At 47.5% G+C, this 16,896-nt stretch overlaps 1 protein-coding gene across 7 annotated transcripts in view; it reads left to right on the top strand.

Moving 5' to 3' along the window:
• The window catches only part of SRF (serum response factor), a 100,908-nt gene extending 86,415 nt beyond the window's left edge, over positions 1-14,493 (top strand). For all 7 annotated transcript variants that reach the window (XM_053313049.1, XM_053313041.1, XM_053313025.1 and 4 more), the window contains 4 exons: positions 3,250-3,369; positions 6,941-7,132; positions 8,978-9,054; positions 10,417-14,493. In XM_053313049.1, the coding sequence (XP_053169024.1) occupies positions 3,250-3,369; positions 6,941-7,132; positions 8,978-9,054; positions 10,417-10,512 (485 nt within the window). In that variant the 3' untranslated portion in view covers positions 10,513-14,493. The remainder of the gene's footprint in view (positions 1-3,249; positions 3,370-6,940; positions 7,133-8,977; positions 9,055-10,416) is intronic.
• Positions 14,494-16,896: the final 2,403 nt, after the last annotated feature.

Here is a 16,896-nt window from a genome sequence, read left to right as displayed (position 1 = left end):
CTCCATGAAGTTATCAAAACGCCTCTTAAAGCTATCCAGGTTATTGGTTGTCACCACATCTTGTGGCAGAGAATTCCACAAGTTGATGATGCATTGTGTGAATAAGTGCTTCCTTTTGTTGGTCCTAAATTTCTTGGCAAGCAATTTCATGGGATGACCCCTGGTTCTAGTGTTATGCGAGAGGGAGGAAAATTTCTATCAACTTTCTCAACATCATGCATGATTTTATAGATTTCTATCATGTCTCCCTGCAGTCATCTTTTTTCTAAACTAAAAAGCCCCAGATGTTGTAGCTTTGCCTCATAAGGAAGGCGAAGCAGTGTTACTAGGGCAATACATCTCTCTGACAGCCAGGGCCCAGATAATAATAGGGCAGGGGAAGGATAGCTCCTTACCTGCCTGCCAGGAGGCCTTTAAAGGCCAGCAGGAAAGGGCTGAGGAGGACCCTCTGGCTGCTGCAAGCAGAGAGACGATAAGAGGCGGCGGCAAGTAAGTGCAGCCCCTTCTGTGCAGTGTGAAGTGCTACCATCCAGCAACATCTGCATCGTGCGTTTCTGCTGATCATGTAGCAGGGCTCTGAGATGTTGCACATTCCACCCAGCTTGACTCCTTTGTATATGTTCTTGCTGGGAGAAGGAATCCAGAAGTTTTAACTGAATTTTAATGATTTTTTAAATCTCGTTAACTGCCCAGGGCTTGTGTGTGTGTGTGTGTACCAGTGTTCTGCTTCAACCATTTATATACCACTTTTCAACAAAAGTTCTTGGTTTACTTAGAAAAATAATTAAGATGGTTGCCTGTCCCAAAAAGACTCATAATCTAAAAAGAAACTTAAAGTAGACACCCAGCAATAGCCGCTGGAGGGATGCTCTGTTATGGTTGGATAGGGACCAGCGTTCCATGTGACAGGGATTTCTTGACGTTGACGACTACAACTCCCATAATCTGGGGATTATGGGAATTGTAGTCATCAGCATTAGGGAATCCCTGTCACAGGGAACAGGGACAGTTGCTCTCCCCCTGCTAAAAAGAAGAGATTTGCCACTTTAAAAGATTCCTCTTTGATCGGTTAGCAGCGGTTAATGGCTAGGGCGGTATGTATCCTGTCATCCCACAATCATGCCTTGGATCTCACAGTGTGGTCTGAGGACACATGATGCGGTTACCTTGCTGAAGCTATGCAGGCCCTAGTCTGCTTGGAGATGCCGTTTGCAGCGCCTTTAGGTCCAGCATGGAAGAAATATGGGATATCTATTTAATAAACAGATGCCATTGCAGAAAATTAGCATTTGGCATCCTGGGAATTTGCACTTTCTGTCTCAATCATTTTTTGAAACCTTTCTGCTTGCGAAAAGAGGGTTAAAAGTGTGTAGGTGCAATGCCTGATGCAAGTGGAAAGGGGGAGGGAGGGGCTGAGGTTGAGTCAGAGTCCCCATAGTCCGGGGCTTGGACTTCAGTGCCCCCCACCCCACAGCTCTTTGCTCCTCCCCATGACTAGCAGAAGCAGACTAAACTACCGTTCCCTACAGTGTTGGTGCCAGGTCCATGTGGACCCATGGCCAAGTGCCATTGTTGACCTTTTTGTGGCGCAGTTGCACCGGTAAAAGTAAAGGGTGCCGTCAAGTTGGTTTTGAGGGGTCTACCATTGTCTCCTCCCACGCAGTGTGAGATGATGCCTTTCCGCATCTGTGGCCACCACATAATGCAATAAATAAGCAAGCAGTAAGGCAGTGCAGCCTCCCTTCATCTATGCAACAGAAGGGACGAGAGAATTGCTTTATGGGTAAACAAAGATGGTGGACGCAGTTACATAGTTGCTGAAAAGTGCTCCAGGCTGCTACTAAGGTAAACACCCACAAGATGATGACAGTGACCACCCCCTTATTTTTCCCCCCCACCAGGGCTTCGGATTGGGTGTGAGCCCTTTGGCTGCAGGCAAGAGCCCCCAGTTGGCCAACTTCTGATGCTGGCTCTGCTGGACTGATTCAGTGGGGCTGCTCTTCTGTTGACCTCTAAATGCTTTAAAAATGTGGAGGGAAGGACCAGTTCTACCCATCTCATCAGCCTAGAAAGATAGTGCTAGGAATGGTTGTCTGTATAACTCTTCCAGAGCTGAATCTAGGATTGTGTAGGAACAGATGGAGCTGCTTTATATTGAGTCAGACCATTGGTCCATCTAGCTCAGTATTGTCTGCACTGACTGGCAATGGCTCTCCTTAAGCCAGTAGTCTTTCCCAGCCTCACCTGGAGGTGCCAGGGATTGATCCTGGGACCTTCTGCATGCAAAGATGCTCTGCTCCTGAGCCATGGCTCCATCCTTTGTGGTGTGTGATCCCCAGAAAGTTCCCCTTAAGAAATCAGTATTGCTCACAAAGGGTTTTTTCCTTGAAAAGGGCTGCTTTTCTCAACTTTGTTCTAAGGTGATTTTAAAGGATCCGTTTTGGAGATTTGCCTATTCCTTCTACATTTTAAACTAGCTTCTTGCTTGGGAGCAAATCACGAGGAATTGCAAAGGTTGTCGCCTCAGCCCCTGGTGACAAGGAAAGTTCATGCCCCTGTGTATGTTACTGAACTTTAAACCTAGAAACATCTCACGTTTCTGATACCTTGTTCCATCAGACTGACTTTCCTTTATTTGCCCTGGCAGGTTTGGTATGGGCATGGACAGTGGCTAACTCAGTTGGGGAACTTTGAGGGAAGTGCAGAAGGAATTAATTGTGGTGGTGTTAATATAAGCCAACTTTAAAAGACGACCACCATGAGAATGGTTTCAAACAATATGGGAAATCTTAGTACAGGACAAATTAACCTTGCAAATTAAAGCATCCTTGAATGTGAGTTATATAAATTATTTTTTTAGAAAGGTAGATTTCTTTTCTCAATTTTATTGACAATTCTAAATAAACATACTAGGCCAGAGTGGTAGAAGATGATATACATTATGTGAAATACTTAAGTTTAAAGTGATATAGATATTTTGTGCGATCTTTTTGTTATTAATTACGCCGAATTGAGTTTGTATGCGCTAACTTTACATAATGCATTGTTTATATTTTTAGAAATGAAATGAAAATGAAACAAAGAATAGTTATTTTGTGATTGGGGAACGTAGAAAGCTGTTTTGAAGGAGTGTGTTTTAGATTCCGTTGTCCTGATGGCACTGTGGAAAGGTGCTTTGATACTACATCTCGTACAATAAATGAGCGGAGCTAAGACAGGAGTTAAAAGCACCACCTTCTTGCTTCCTAGGTGGTGCTGTGGCTCAACAGGTCCCCGTGCAAGCTATCCAGGTGCATCAGGCCCCCCAGCAAACGTCTCCCACGACTGACAGCAGCACTGACCTCACCCAGACCTCTTCCAGCGGAACAGGTAAGCCGCCCCCAAAGCCCCCTCCTGGTAGTTCTTCTGTCCTTCAGATACCAACCTGCTGGAATTGGTTCTGACTTGGGATTGTTTAGATGCACAGTCAGTGTCCACAGTCCCTGCTTCCTTTCCTCCCTCTCTGTTGCAGGAGGTGGAAAGGAGAGCTGGTCTTGTGGTAGCAAGCATGGCTTGTCCCCTTAGCTAAGCAGGGTCTGCCCTGGTTGCATATGCATGGGAGACTAGAAGTGTGAGCAATGGAAGATATTCCCCTCAGGGGATGGAGCCGCCGCTCTGGGAAGAGCATCTAGGTTCCAAGTTCCCTCCTTGGCTTCTCCAAGATAGGGCTGAGAGAGATTCCTGCCTGCAACCTTGGAGAAGCCACTGCCAGTCTGTGTAGACAATACTGAGCTAGATAGACCAATGGTCTGACTCAGTATACGGCAGCTTCCTATGTTCCTATGGTGTGCCTTCTGATTGGCCTGCCTTTCTCAGGGGCAATTGCCTACGATTATTGGAGCTTGCTTGGAAGTATTCTCGTCTCAGGCGCTGCTCTGTGCGAAAGGGCATCATTGCCTGCAAGGTCACAGTCTCCTTTTGAGCCTAGCAGCCCCCTGACAAGGCTGATAGGACAGTGACGGAGGAGCAGCCTGTGGATGTGTTGAAGTTCCAGTGCAGTGTCATTCTAGTGCCCTCTAGTGGGAGCGATGCCACACCGCAGTCAATGGTGCGGAGAAAGGGGCTAGAAAGTGCCTCCCCCCCCCCGCTAGTGCTAGAACGGGGTGAGATTGGCGATAGATTCTGAACAGGGAAAAGAACGTATTTCTTCATGTGGACGTGACTTGTGGAATTTGCTGCTGCACAGATGTAGTGATAAGCCCTATGGCTTTAAAATGGGGTTGGGCAAACTGATGGCTTCTTAGTGGGTATTAACCATGATAGCAAAATGTAACCTCCATGTTGCTGCAGGGCTGGTGGCTTCACCTCTTGCTTGTGGGCTTTCCAAGGGCATCTGGTTGGCTACTGTGGAAAGCAGGATGCTGGGCTATATAGACTGGGGTTCTCAAACTTGCCCCCCCCCGATGTTTCTGGACTACATTTTTCACCATCCTTGGCCACCATGACCATTGGCAGTGACTGGGGATGATGGGAGTTGTGATCAAAGAACATTTGGGGGCCCAGGTTTGAGTTGACTTAGACCTTTTATCGGATCCAACAGGGCTCTTCTGATGACTAGTGGGTATTTATTTATGAAATAGCTATTGTTCCTCTCTAATCAAAGAATGTGCAAGGCAGACTGTTCTGTTGCTGCCTCCAGATTTCTCAGCCAGTTCCTATTCCTTGGCTGCTTTATATACAAAGCCAGCAAGCCTGGCTCTGCCGGTGACAGTGCACTCTACAGAGAACTGCCGTCAGTCTCAGCTTCCTGATGAGTCTCCCTGTAGGACACGTGTTTGCAAGCATGTGCTTGTCACAGGCACACTTTTGCTTTTTTTGGTGTACACTTAGATGTACAGGAGAACCTTGTTCCTCTCAGGGGTTCCGTTCCTTGCCTACTACTCTGGAGAACAGGCCCACAAGGGGGCTTAGGTTCCAGGGTGGAGGGGGGAAAGGCAAAAAACCCGGCCTAAAATGGCAAAAACACTTACTGTGGTGTGCTCCGTGGGTCCCCCATGGGCCCAGGAATGCCCCCCAAAGGATGAAATGCCTCCAAAACCTGTGAAAAATTGTGGGGGAAAGTTTGATCTTTTATTTCACAAAATGGCTCCATCATCATCATCATCATCATCATCATTACATTTATATCCCGTGCTTCTTCCAAAGAGCTCAGAGCGGTGTACTACATACTTAGGTTTCTCCTCACAACAACCCTGTGAAGTAGGTTAGGCTGAGAGACTGGCCCAGAGTCACCCAGCTAGTTTCATGGCTGAATGGGGATTTGAACTCGGGTCTCCCCAGTCCTAGTCCAGCATTCTCCCCGGTCCTAGTCCAGCATTCTAACCACTATACCATGCTGGCTCTTTCTTTCTTTCTTTCTTTCTTATTTTATTTTATTTTATTTTATTTTATTTTATTTTATTTTATTTTATTTTATTGTTGCATTTATATACCGCCTTTCGTTAAAAGACAACCCCAAGGCAGTTGTTATTATTATTATTATTATTATTATTATTATTATTATTATTATTAATAAAACTTTTAATAAGTTAGGCAAAATGACGAGCAGAAGTTACCTCTGCAGTCACTTCCAGCCCTCTAGGAACTGCTGATATGTGGGTTTTAACCCTATCATATCCACAGAAACTGGAAATGGGTGCCAGACCCCACAGATATGCAGAACCGTGAATAATGAGGCTCTTCTGTGCATCTAAAAAAATGGCAGCGTATGAGACTGCAGGTGGTGGAGTTTTTTCCTGCTTTACAAGACCCAGGAGCCAACTGGGTTTTCTAGGATCCCCTTGAAGAGGAGGACATTGGAGTGTATAGAGGATGATGCTGTTCTGGCTGGTCCAATCTGGCCTACATGCACCCTTCTCCCCTCTGGTCATATAGAACAGTGGCTTAGTGTGGAATCTCTCTTGGAAGCACTGGGAAGATGGTGCTACTTCTGTGTTGTCTTCGGTGCATCACACGGACACACGTCTTGAAAGCTGGTTTTTGCAGATGCATTGTGGTGGCCTGCGGGCCACTGTGCACCAGTACGGAGCCACCATTGGGTGAATGGGTTCAAAGAACCCAGGCCGCCACAAATCTGTGGCTGCGCCTCGCGGCCCTGACACCTCCCCAGCATCTGGTGTCAGATGCAGGGGTACTGGTTTAGCTTCTGAGCGGGCCCCCATTCGGGAGTGGCCCCCATTCGGGAGTGAAATGGCCATTGCATTTGCAGCGCGGCCAGGAGCAGCTCTTCCCTGCCTTTAAAGCAGGGAAGGGCCACTCCTGGCCATGCTGCGAACGCAGCGCCGGCCCCAACCTAGCTCCCGAACAGGGCTGCGCGGCTCCGTTCAGGAGTTGGACGGCCAACACTGAATTTGCAGCACAGCCAAAAGTGGCTCTTTAAGGCAGGGAAGCGCTCTGAAAAGAAAGAGCTCTGAAAAGAAAGAGCTCTGAAAAGAAAGAGCTCTGAATAGAAAGAGCTCCGAATAGAAAGAGCTCCGAATAGAAAGAGCTCTGTCTCCGAAGAGCTTTCCTTTAAGGCAGGGAAGAGCGGCTCCTGGCCGTGCTGCGAATGTAGCATCGGCTGGACTCAAACTCCTGAATGGAGCCACGCAGCTCCCCTGGCTAGTCCCCGCGCCTTACGTCCAACACGGGGGGCAGGGTGAGCGGGGCCGCTGCCGTGGCCGGACACAGGCTGGTGGTGGTCTGGCTCTGCACCTGTTATGCACACGTGTTGTGCACTTTTGCTGTGGCCTCATACACTTAAGCGTTGTGTGAATAGGTCCTCTGTTTCTTCACTGAGAGTCAGCCAAGGAACTGAGTAAATTGATGTGGCACGTGGTGTCGGGGAGTGGGGGGCGCAGCGCACTGCAGATGTGATGCCATCCATATGAGTTGGGTCTTACCTTTTTGTTTGCCTTCTCAGTGACTCTGCCAGCGACGATCATGACTTCATCTGTGCCAACCACGGTGGGAGGTCACATGATGTACCCCAGTCCTCACACGGTGATGTACGCTCCTACGTCAGGCCTCACGGATGGTGGGCTTGCGGTTCTCAATGCCTTCTCCCAGGCACCATCAGCAATGCAGGTTTCACACGGGCAGGTGCAGGATCAGGGTAAGCCTTGAGTAGAACCAGGACGCATGCTGGTGTTTCTGACTGGTCATGCTGCCCTCTCTCGTTCTCTTGGGGGCTCCAGAGAGATGCGGGTGGTGCCAAAGGGTAGAAGTGCTGGTCTTGTGGTCGCAAGCATGAATGGTCCCATTTCCTAAGCAGGGTTGGTTTGCATTTGGATGGGAGACTACATGAGAGGGCTGTAAGATATTCCCCTCAGGGGATGGGGCAATAGCTCAGTGGAAGAGCATCTGCATGCTTGCATGCAGAAGGTCCCAGATTCACTCCCTGGCGTCTCCAGGTAGGCCTGGGAGAGACTCCTCCCTGTAACCTTGGAGTTCTGCTGCTAGTCAGCGTAGACAATATTGAGTTAGATCAGGCCTCCTCAATTTAGGCCCCCCCCCCAGCTATTTTTGAACTTGGCAAAGAGGCACCTTTTAAGGTGGTGATTCTCTTTATTTAGCAGGGCGAGAGTAACTAGCCCTATCCACCCCCAGCACAGAACCTCCAGTGACTGTTGCTGGTATCTAGTGGTGTGCATGAACCGGTCTGGAGGCCATTGTAGAGGCCACAGCAAAAGGCCATTGTAGAGGCGCCGGCTCAAAGGTTTGACGCCGGGGGAGGGGTGGCTCTTTAAGGGCGGGGGAGGGTGCACTTACACCCCACCCCCCCGCACTTTCCCCGCTGGCGCTCGGTTTCTGGCAATGTTTTGGGAGCGGCAGTGTGCCTCCCTGCTGCCTGTGCCCCCGTTCCTGGCCAGAAGCGGCCTGAAGTACTGTCTGTGCATGTGCCTGTTGCACGCACATCATGCCTGGCGCACGAGCAGACAGTACTTCCAACCAGGAACAGGGGCAGGGCCGGCCGGGAGGTACGCTGCTGCCCCCCCAATATTGCCAGAAACCAAGTGCCGGTGGGGTAAGGGCGGCGGGGGCGGAGTGCACCCTCCCCCGCCCTTAAAGAGCCACCCTCCACCCCGGCGTCGAACCACACCTCTGTGGTTCCGTGCACACCACTACTGGTATCTATCTTATGTTTCTTTTTAGATCGTGAGCCCTTTGGGAACAGGGTTCCATCTTATTTGTTTGTTGTTTCTCTGTGTGAACTGCCCTGAGCCATTTTTGGAAGGCTGGTATAGAAATCAAATAAATAATAACAACTCCCATAATCCCCAGCCACAGTGGCCAATAGCCAGGGATTATGGGAATTGTAGGTCAACATCTGCAGGAGGGCCAAAGTTGAGCAGCCCTGAGTTAGATGGACCAGTGGTCGGTAGGTATAAGGCAACTTCCTGTGTTCCAAAAAGGAGGACTTGAGAATGGCTAAAGGGAGCGGCTGAATGCTGCATTGCTCAGTAGAAGAGCATGTGAGCTTCATGCCGGTCATCCCAGATTCAGTCCTTGGCATTTCCCGTTAGGAAGGCTGTCTGGTAGCAGAGCTGGAAAAAGCCTTTGCTTGAGACATTGGAGAGATTGCTGTTTGTCAGGGTTAGCTGCTTCTGGGTCCAGGTGAACCAGTGGGGCAATTTCTGTAGTTTAATATAAACTCCAAATGGATATGTAGAGTTGCATTGCTATGAGATGCCCTGCATTTCACTAGATTTGTATATTATCTCTTCTACAAATTGATAGATGTTTTTAGGGGAACCATTTCCTGCTATCCAACAAAGCATTGCCCACTTTTAGTGTGGTCACTTGTTTTGCTTGTTCTCACCTCTTCTTCTTTTGGCTAATTGCGTGGCATTGTTTCCATTTTGTTGCCATTGTGATTGCACGTGACTTTCTGGAACTTCTGAAGGTAGTTTTGTAGCCCATTTTGAATCACGGCTGTCTGTGACTTTTTGCCTGGCAGGTGGAGTCTCTCAGGTGTTCTTGACAGCACCTTCAGGGACAGTTCAAATCCCAGTCTCAGCTGTCCAACTTCATCAGGTATGTGCAGAACAAGACCTCCTTTTCTCTGGAGTTAAGTTTTTCCCAAAGAGAGAGACGGTGGCTGGTTATTATTTTCAAAGCATACCAGTCCCCATAGTTTTCTATTCCCCCACTGTTCCTTTCAAATTCCTGACATCTGGAGTTTTATTGGTACAACCTAAGCATGAAGGTGAATTGCCTTTAAAAGATGAGTCTGTGGTTTTAAGACTGTGTTTCAGATTGCATGGGTTAAATATAATAAAGGCACCTCTTTGCTCAGTTAGTAGAAGTTGGTAGAACGCATCTGCTGAAAATGACAGGCAGCAGGATGGACACCAGAAACACTGTCTGTTGCCAAGAAGTAAGGATATATGAATACAGTAATTGCTTTGCTGAATCCATTGAGGCTGGTATATTTTTAACAGCAACCAGCTAAATGCTTTTGGGAACTCACAGGCAGGGCAGAAGAGTGACTGCTCTCTCCGTTACCACAGTATGTGGTAAAACAGATATACTGTCCCTATTTATGGAGGCTCTATTTTGATATCATGGCTAATCGCTATTAATACGTCTAGCCTCCATTAATTTGTCCAGTGCATTTTTAAAAAAATATTGGGCCTGCAGCGTTTAATTGATTAACATAAGAACAGCCCTGCTGGATCAGTCCCAAGGCCTATCTAGTTCAGCATCCTGTTTCACACAGTGGCCAACCAGATGATTCTGAGAAGACCACAGCAAGAGCTGAGGGCATGCCCTCTCGTCTGCTGTTACTCCCCTGCAACTGGGATTTAGAGGCATCTTGCCTCTGAGGCTGGAGGTGGCCTATAGTCACCAGACCAGTAGCCATTTGATAGACGTGTCCTCATGAATTTGTCTAAGCCCCTTTTAAAGCCATCCAAGCTAGCAGGCATCACATCCTGTGGCAGAGAATTCCATAGATTAATTATGCGCGGTGTGAATAAGTACTTTCTTTCATTGGTCCTAAATTTCCTGGCCCTCGGGTTAGATTTTAATTGGCTAAAAAAAAAGATGTCCTAATTAATTGGACATCAGTTTATAATGCCCTAGCACATAGTCTGGGAATTGTGAACCTAAGCTGAAGAAAATTAAAAGTTAGTAATCTAACATTCCTTTTTGTTCTTTTTGTTCTTCTTTTTAAAAAGTTAGGAGAGATGCACAACCCTTTTTGTTTTTGTTTGCTTTATTTCAGTTAGCATATTTGTACGGCCCTAAACTCGCATCTCTGGGCGGTTTACAACAAGAACATGATTAATACCGTTAAAAGTTTAAAAACATGCAAGGCAGGGCAGTGTTCTCTGCACCCAGCAGCATTTGCCTCCCTTTGCCCACCGTCTTGTCCTGATCTCCCTCTCTCTGCAGATGGCTGTTATCGGGCAGCAATCCAGCAGCAGCACCAACTTGACAGAACTGCAGGTGGTCAACTTGGACACGTCACATAGTTCTAAGAGTGACTGAGCAACTCTGGGGGTGGGGGGCAGGCGGGCGGGCGGACACCTGGCACCCACACCTGCAGCAGCTGCCGCCGTGGTGCTTTGCGCTGTGCATGGCCCCAGGATCTATGGCACTCCTCCCGGCAGCACCCGACACCAGGATCTCGGCGGTCCCTCTTTTTATATGGACTCCGTCACTTATTTATTGTTGCCTTTTTCACGTTTTCTTCTCACTCTTTACACACACACACACACACACACACACACACACACACACACATTAAACGTGGCTGCGAGGCCAGCAGCAGGTAGCGGAGCCTGGACTACAGGGAGAGGATGGGGAGAGGTTTGCATTTGAGCACTGCATTTCCTTGTGCTTTTGTTTTGTCCGAGGTTCTCCCCCCACCCTTCCTCACTCCAGCCAAAGAAACTGTCTCTCACAGGTGGGAGTGCTTGCTCTGCCGTGTACATAACACTCCTCCTGTTTTCCGTTGCCCAGTGCGGGAGTTCTCCCTCCCCTCTTGCTCACCACCGAATGGCCATGACCTTCCCCAGCTTTTTGCCACCACTGGGCAGAGCAACCCAGGCAGTCTGGGAGAAGTTGGAATGCAGAAGGACTTGAAGCTATCTTCAAAAGGGAGCCTCTTGTCAGACGTGGACATTTCTTCTTCTCCCCCCCCGCCCCCTCCCCTTTTAAAATTAACCCACTTTGAGGCAGAAGGGCAGCCCTTTCTCCACCCCATTCGCAGTTCAGGTTCTTCTAGCTGGCTGCAGTATTGTGCCTTCAAGCAATCAGTGATGCATTGTGGGCTAACCCTGTTGGTGGCCTTGCCTTTTTTTTCTCGGCTTGCAAAGCGGGGTGGTTCCGACTGGTGTCCACCCTGGTCTCTGCTGGGGCAGTCAGGAACGGGATGAGGAGAGGGCAGAAGGCAGAGCACCTTTACTCCCCCACCCCACCCCCGTTCCTCGCTAGGAACATTGTGTGGCTGACTGTTGGCCACATGGCACACGAGGCAACCACTTTGTGCCCGTTGAACCTGGCGATGTTTTCTCAGCCCCACTCTGCCCTTCTTGGGATCACATCCAGCCATTCTCAACCCCAGCAACTACGCCTGCTCCTGGCCTCGTGTGGCACTTTGTGGGGGACATCCCCTTGGTCAGTGTTTCTCCAGCGCTTTCCTCTGGGAAGGAAGAGGAGTTGAGCCACAATCCGTTTTAATTAGGCAAGAGTGTAAAGGAAAGGACACAAATAGAGAGAGCTCTATTTTTATAAGTTTTAAACTCAACAGGCCTCCCCGAAGGCTGCTGCGCTCACAACCGAGACAGCTGGGGAGGCAATAATCAAAGTTCGTCCAAGGTGCTGTTTCAGGCCGCCCTGAAAGAAGATGGGCGTTGTCGCCATCCAGGACGCTTGGCCTGCTTCGGCCAGGAGGGTGCCCTCTTGAGGCCTGCTGTTGCTAAGTTGGGACTGGGGAGGTGGGACAAGGCAGCAAGGCGGGTGGCGGAATGCCCTTCCCACGTGGCAAGTGTGTGGTGACGAGTGGGGGGGGGTGGAGTCCAGGAGTGACGGCCGCTGCTGTTGCGCCAACGTGCTCGTGAAGACTTCTGGTCATGCTGATTCAGACATGAGGTTTGGAGTGAACAAATGCAAAAAGAAGAAGAAAGAAAGAAAAAGGGAAAAGCTGCAGGGCTATTAGATCTGCAAAGCAGAACAGCAGAAGGCTGGTGGCTGTGGGGTGGCAGAGGATGATGAACTATCCTGCTGATGGGAGAGCTCTGCCCGTGGATAGTGGCTTGCACACAATCATGCACTTCATTCTCACCCAGCGGAAGGGGGCGGGGGCGTTCTTCGTTCCGCCCCCGCCGGGAAATCGGGCCTCAGTTATTGTGAGCAGCTCAGCAGTTTTGGCCCCCACCCCCCCGCCTCTCCAAGGACCAGCTTTGGAGTAAGGAGGCTGCAGATATTTAAAGGAAGGAAGCAGCTACTGTAACTTTTCTTTTTTAATTAAAAAACAAAAGAAGCCTTGAAAAAAAAAGACTTTATTTTTCTAAGTGTTAAACTCAGTATTTATGTAATTCTTAAAGGAATTAAAGTCTGGCTCCTGTACAGTTTTCATGGGGTTTGTACTGAGCAAGGGGAGAATGGGCCATGGGTTGGGGAGGGGTGGGGAAGAAGAGGAAAGGGGCCTTTTTAATTTGTATTTTAACCTTTTGAAATTATTTCCATGAACATTAGCGTTTAAACTGGCCTCCTGTCTCAAGCACTGGGGTCAGGCTTGGTGGGAAGGATCAGCCAGTGGGGAAGGAAGCATTGTGTGTGGGTTTTCCAACTTTAGTTCACTTGGCCGCATTCTGGAAATCAAGCCTGCCCTGACTCAGACCAGGTCTGCAGATGCAGCAAACTGAGGTGTAGGATGGGCTGTGCCAACTTCAGAGGATCACCTTCTTTCAATGCTCCCTTGCGTGAAGAACTCCCTGCGAGCAGAAAGTTAGCACAATAGGAAGCAAGCTGGGCTATAACATTTCTCCCTGATGTGCTAGCCTTTTCCTTGCAAGAAGTGCGTGTTTTTTAACGTTGGGAGTACTTGGAAAGTTTGTCCTGGCTGCGGTTTGAAGGGACGTGGCCTACTCTAACACTTCAGGATTCTGTAGCTGTGTAGATCAGGCCTCAACCAATATGTATTTAACGGTACTTCTCTGGCATCCAGCAACTAGAAGAAAGCAGTTATTTTTGTTAGATGGGAAGATGGGCCGAAGGAGGAACCAAAGCATCTTCTTGTTCTGACTCCCCTGCCTCTTCCCCCATCTCCAGGCAGGGTCCCTCAAAATAGTCTTGTAAATTTAATTCACAAGCAAGACTGCCCCTTGGATTTCACAGGTGCCCCACAGTGTTCTAGCCAGACGGTCATTATCTGGATGTTCTTACATGTATTTAGTTTTTGTTGCCTGCTGTCTAGTTTGCAGCCCCTTCCTAGGGATGTGCAGTTAATGATATGGACAACCCCGATCCCCTGCGTCTGTTGAAAAAGGATTTTTTAAAATCTTGATTTATTGCACCAATATATTTTGCAGAGGAAGCAGAGTATGTCATCTTCTAAAATATATAGATGCCATAAATCAAGATGCTTAACCAGTTTTCCAATCCTAAAAAGTTTCTTTAGAGCTTTTGGTCCAATATTTGTAAGGCTAGCTCAGGTTCTAGGTAATCTGGGTACCTGCAGGCCATTTTTACCGAGCAGTAACTTACCACTGTGTGCATGCAACTGCTTGCTAAGCTGGTGGAACAGCTGGTCTGCCTACACATCTGCTCCTGGACAGAAGTCTGGGTAAAGTAGGGCAGCTGTGAAGTTCTCCCCATGGCAGGCTGATAACAAAAGAGTGCTTTCTCGGCAGTTGCACCTTGTGGTAAGTTCACCTCTTGAGGAGGTGGAGGAAAAATAATTTCTGTGTGCAGAATTTGTTTCAATCTGTGGGGAAGTATTACGGAGAGACTATTTGGGATAGAGGCATGTCTACAAAGCAGGACTTCTCTAATCATGTTGCTAGCTCAAGAGTTTCCTGCTGAAGAGGGACAAGAAGCCACGTGCACTCAATGGGTGCTCTGTTTTAAAATCCCCCTCCGTAATCCTGATTTCCAGTGATTTGGATCTTGCTCCATAGATCCCCACTCCTTTTGTTCGCCTACAAAAGCACCCACAGGTTAAACGCTAATGTTGCATGTAATTTTAAAGTGTTGAGTTGTAAGAACACTTATCAGGGATGAAACGGCATTTATTGTGTGGTGACCTTTTTAGTTCACACTTTACAGATCGTTTGGGGTTTTGTGTGTGTGTGTGTGCGTGCGTGCGTGCGTGCGTGAGTGGCTGTGTGTGTGGTTTGTTTTCCAGGGTTTGTGTTTCTGGAAGGATGTGACAGTAATCGCAGTACTATGTACAGAGCTTTCTTTTATATTAAAAACAAAACAAGACAAAAAACCTCTTTCAATAAATGTATCATTTTGTGCACACGTTTTGCGTCCTTGGTGTTGCTTTCAGGAGCTCAGAATGGGAAAACAGCTAAAATCGGGGTTGCTGTTGAAGGTCTACAGTGTTCAGATACCAAATAGGCTAGAAAGGAAGAGTTCTGCAAAGGAAGATTGGATTGTGGTGGGAGGGCTTAGAATTTGGGCTAGGTGAGGGGGAGAGAATACAAACGTCAGCCTTCCAAAACCCTGGATTGACAGAACTGCACGTTACCTTGGCAAAAATGCTGCATTCCCAAACCTGCATATGTGAAGGATATGGAAGTGGAGGGAGGAGAGGCAGAAAGGGTGTTTAACCTTTCCCAGCAATATATCTGGCTAATACACACACACATAGACCAGGCATTTTCATCCCCACCCCCCCAAATCAAAATCTTTCTAGAACTAATGACAGGGCTGCTGCTAGCTTTTTGTGGAGCCCAATGTTAAGATATTGTTAATATCAATAAAAAATGTAAACCAAAAAAGAAAGAAAAAAAGATCTTTCTTGCTCCCTTCCCTGATTGCCCCTCCCTGATTAGTCTCCCCCTACACATGGGCAGATGTGCGTAAGGGTTCTTCCCCCCTCCCCCATGATGTGCATGTATCCAAAAGCATTTGCCCACAAACTGCTATAACTTTAAAAAACCAACAACGTAATATTAGATATTAACACTGAAAAGCAGTATTAAGAAAAATTCTGCAGAGGTCAGTCTTGAACTTGTTGAGATTATTAATCATCTTACATATTTGAGTGAAGGAGAGAGGTTTCAGGGCTAGACCTAATACAACCTCATTTCAAAGAGTAGAATCATTCATCTCTCTTCATCAGACAATTTCATGGTCACTAAAGCCCCTCTATCATGGAAGAACTTGATGTCCAGATACCCAGCTCTAGAACCTTGCTGGCCCTTTTTACTCTTTATTTTGGTCATTTAGAGATGACTTGCTTTGTTACTGAGTTGCTGAAGCTATCATTTCTCGGGGTTCAGTTCCCTCCTCGGAGTCTATAAAATTAAATCTCTTGAGTTTCTGACTGTAGGACATATTTACATGCATATGGATGGACACTTAAGGTACCTTGAGGTGTGCAGAGACACACAGCTGCTGAAGTATATTTTGAACTGCTGATAACACTGCAAGACCACTTTATTCCCCTAGTATATCTTTAAAGAACAAATATCCCCCACCACTGCTGCTTTGAAATTAAAGGAGGGCAACCTATAGCCAAGTCGATAAATGCAACATACATCAAACAGCAAATATGTTTTGTGCAGTTGTGGCAATGGGTTTGGCCAATAATGCCTTTTAAAGTCAGCAAAGCTAGTGCCCATCACCACATCCCATGGCAGAGAATTCTACTGATTAATTGCATGCAGTGTGGGAAAAGTACTTCCTTTTGTAGGTCCTAAATTTCCTGGCCTTCAGTTTCATGGTATGACCCTTGGTTCTAGTGTTGTGAGAGAGGGAGAATTTTTTCTCTCTGTCCATTCTCTCTACTCCATGTATAATTTTATAAACCTCTACCATGACTCCCCATAGTTGCCTCTTTTCCTAAAAAAACTAAAAAGCGCCAAATGCTGTAGCCTTGCCTCATAAGGAAGGTGCTCTAGGCCCCTGATCATCTTTCTTGCCCTCTTCTACAATGTCCTTCTTAAGCTATAATGACCAGACCTGTACACCGTAGTACTCCAAATGTGGTTGTACCACAGGTTTGTATATATTTTCAATCCTCTTCCTAATGATACCTAGCATGGAATTTGCCTTTTTCACAGCTGCTGTGCACTAGTCGACATTTTCAATGAGCTGTCTGCCAGGACCCCAAGATCTCTCTCTTGGTCAGTCACTGACAGCTAGGGATGTGCCCAAATCATTTTGGCACCTCTTTCAAGAGACGCCGAAACAATTTGGGCTCCTGCAGCGGAAATGTTTCGGCGCGGGGCAGGGAGTACCTTTTAAAAGGCAGCAGGCATCTACCTTCTCCACCCATGAGCTGCCCCCGCCCCCTGCACTGTGGCAATGTCATGCTTCAAAGTTGACTTAAAAGCAGCTGCAACTCCAGGCACCTGTTATGCACTTTACTTGCCACTCTTGTGTCACATTGTAAAGGAGAAGTACTTTTTATAGAACTGTAAGTTTGGGCCAAAATCCATTGGTCATTGCCTATAGTGAGACTTAGCTTCTGGTTTGTCTTCTTCAAATCTGGTTGTGAAGTACATGTTCCTTCCAGCAGGGCTGCTGCTAGCTTTTGTGGAGCCCAAGGTGAGAACAGTAAGCAAGACCTTTCTGTGATGAATCAATATTGTTCTGTTCCCCCCAGAACCAGAAAAATCTGTGTTACTGTGGAAGCTACAGCTTAGGACCTCACATTATGGGGTGCCTCTAAATATATATATATATATATATTTA

Source organism: Hemicordylus capensis, chromosome 1, assembly GCF_027244095.1.
Source record: "Hemicordylus capensis ecotype Gifberg chromosome 1, rHemCap1.1.pri, whole genome shotgun sequence".
NCBI lineage: Eukaryota > Metazoa > Chordata > Lepidosauria > Squamata > Cordylidae > Hemicordylus > Hemicordylus capensis.
Note: the sequence above shows the minus strand (reverse complement) of the source record. Positions and strands in the feature narration are given on the sequence as shown.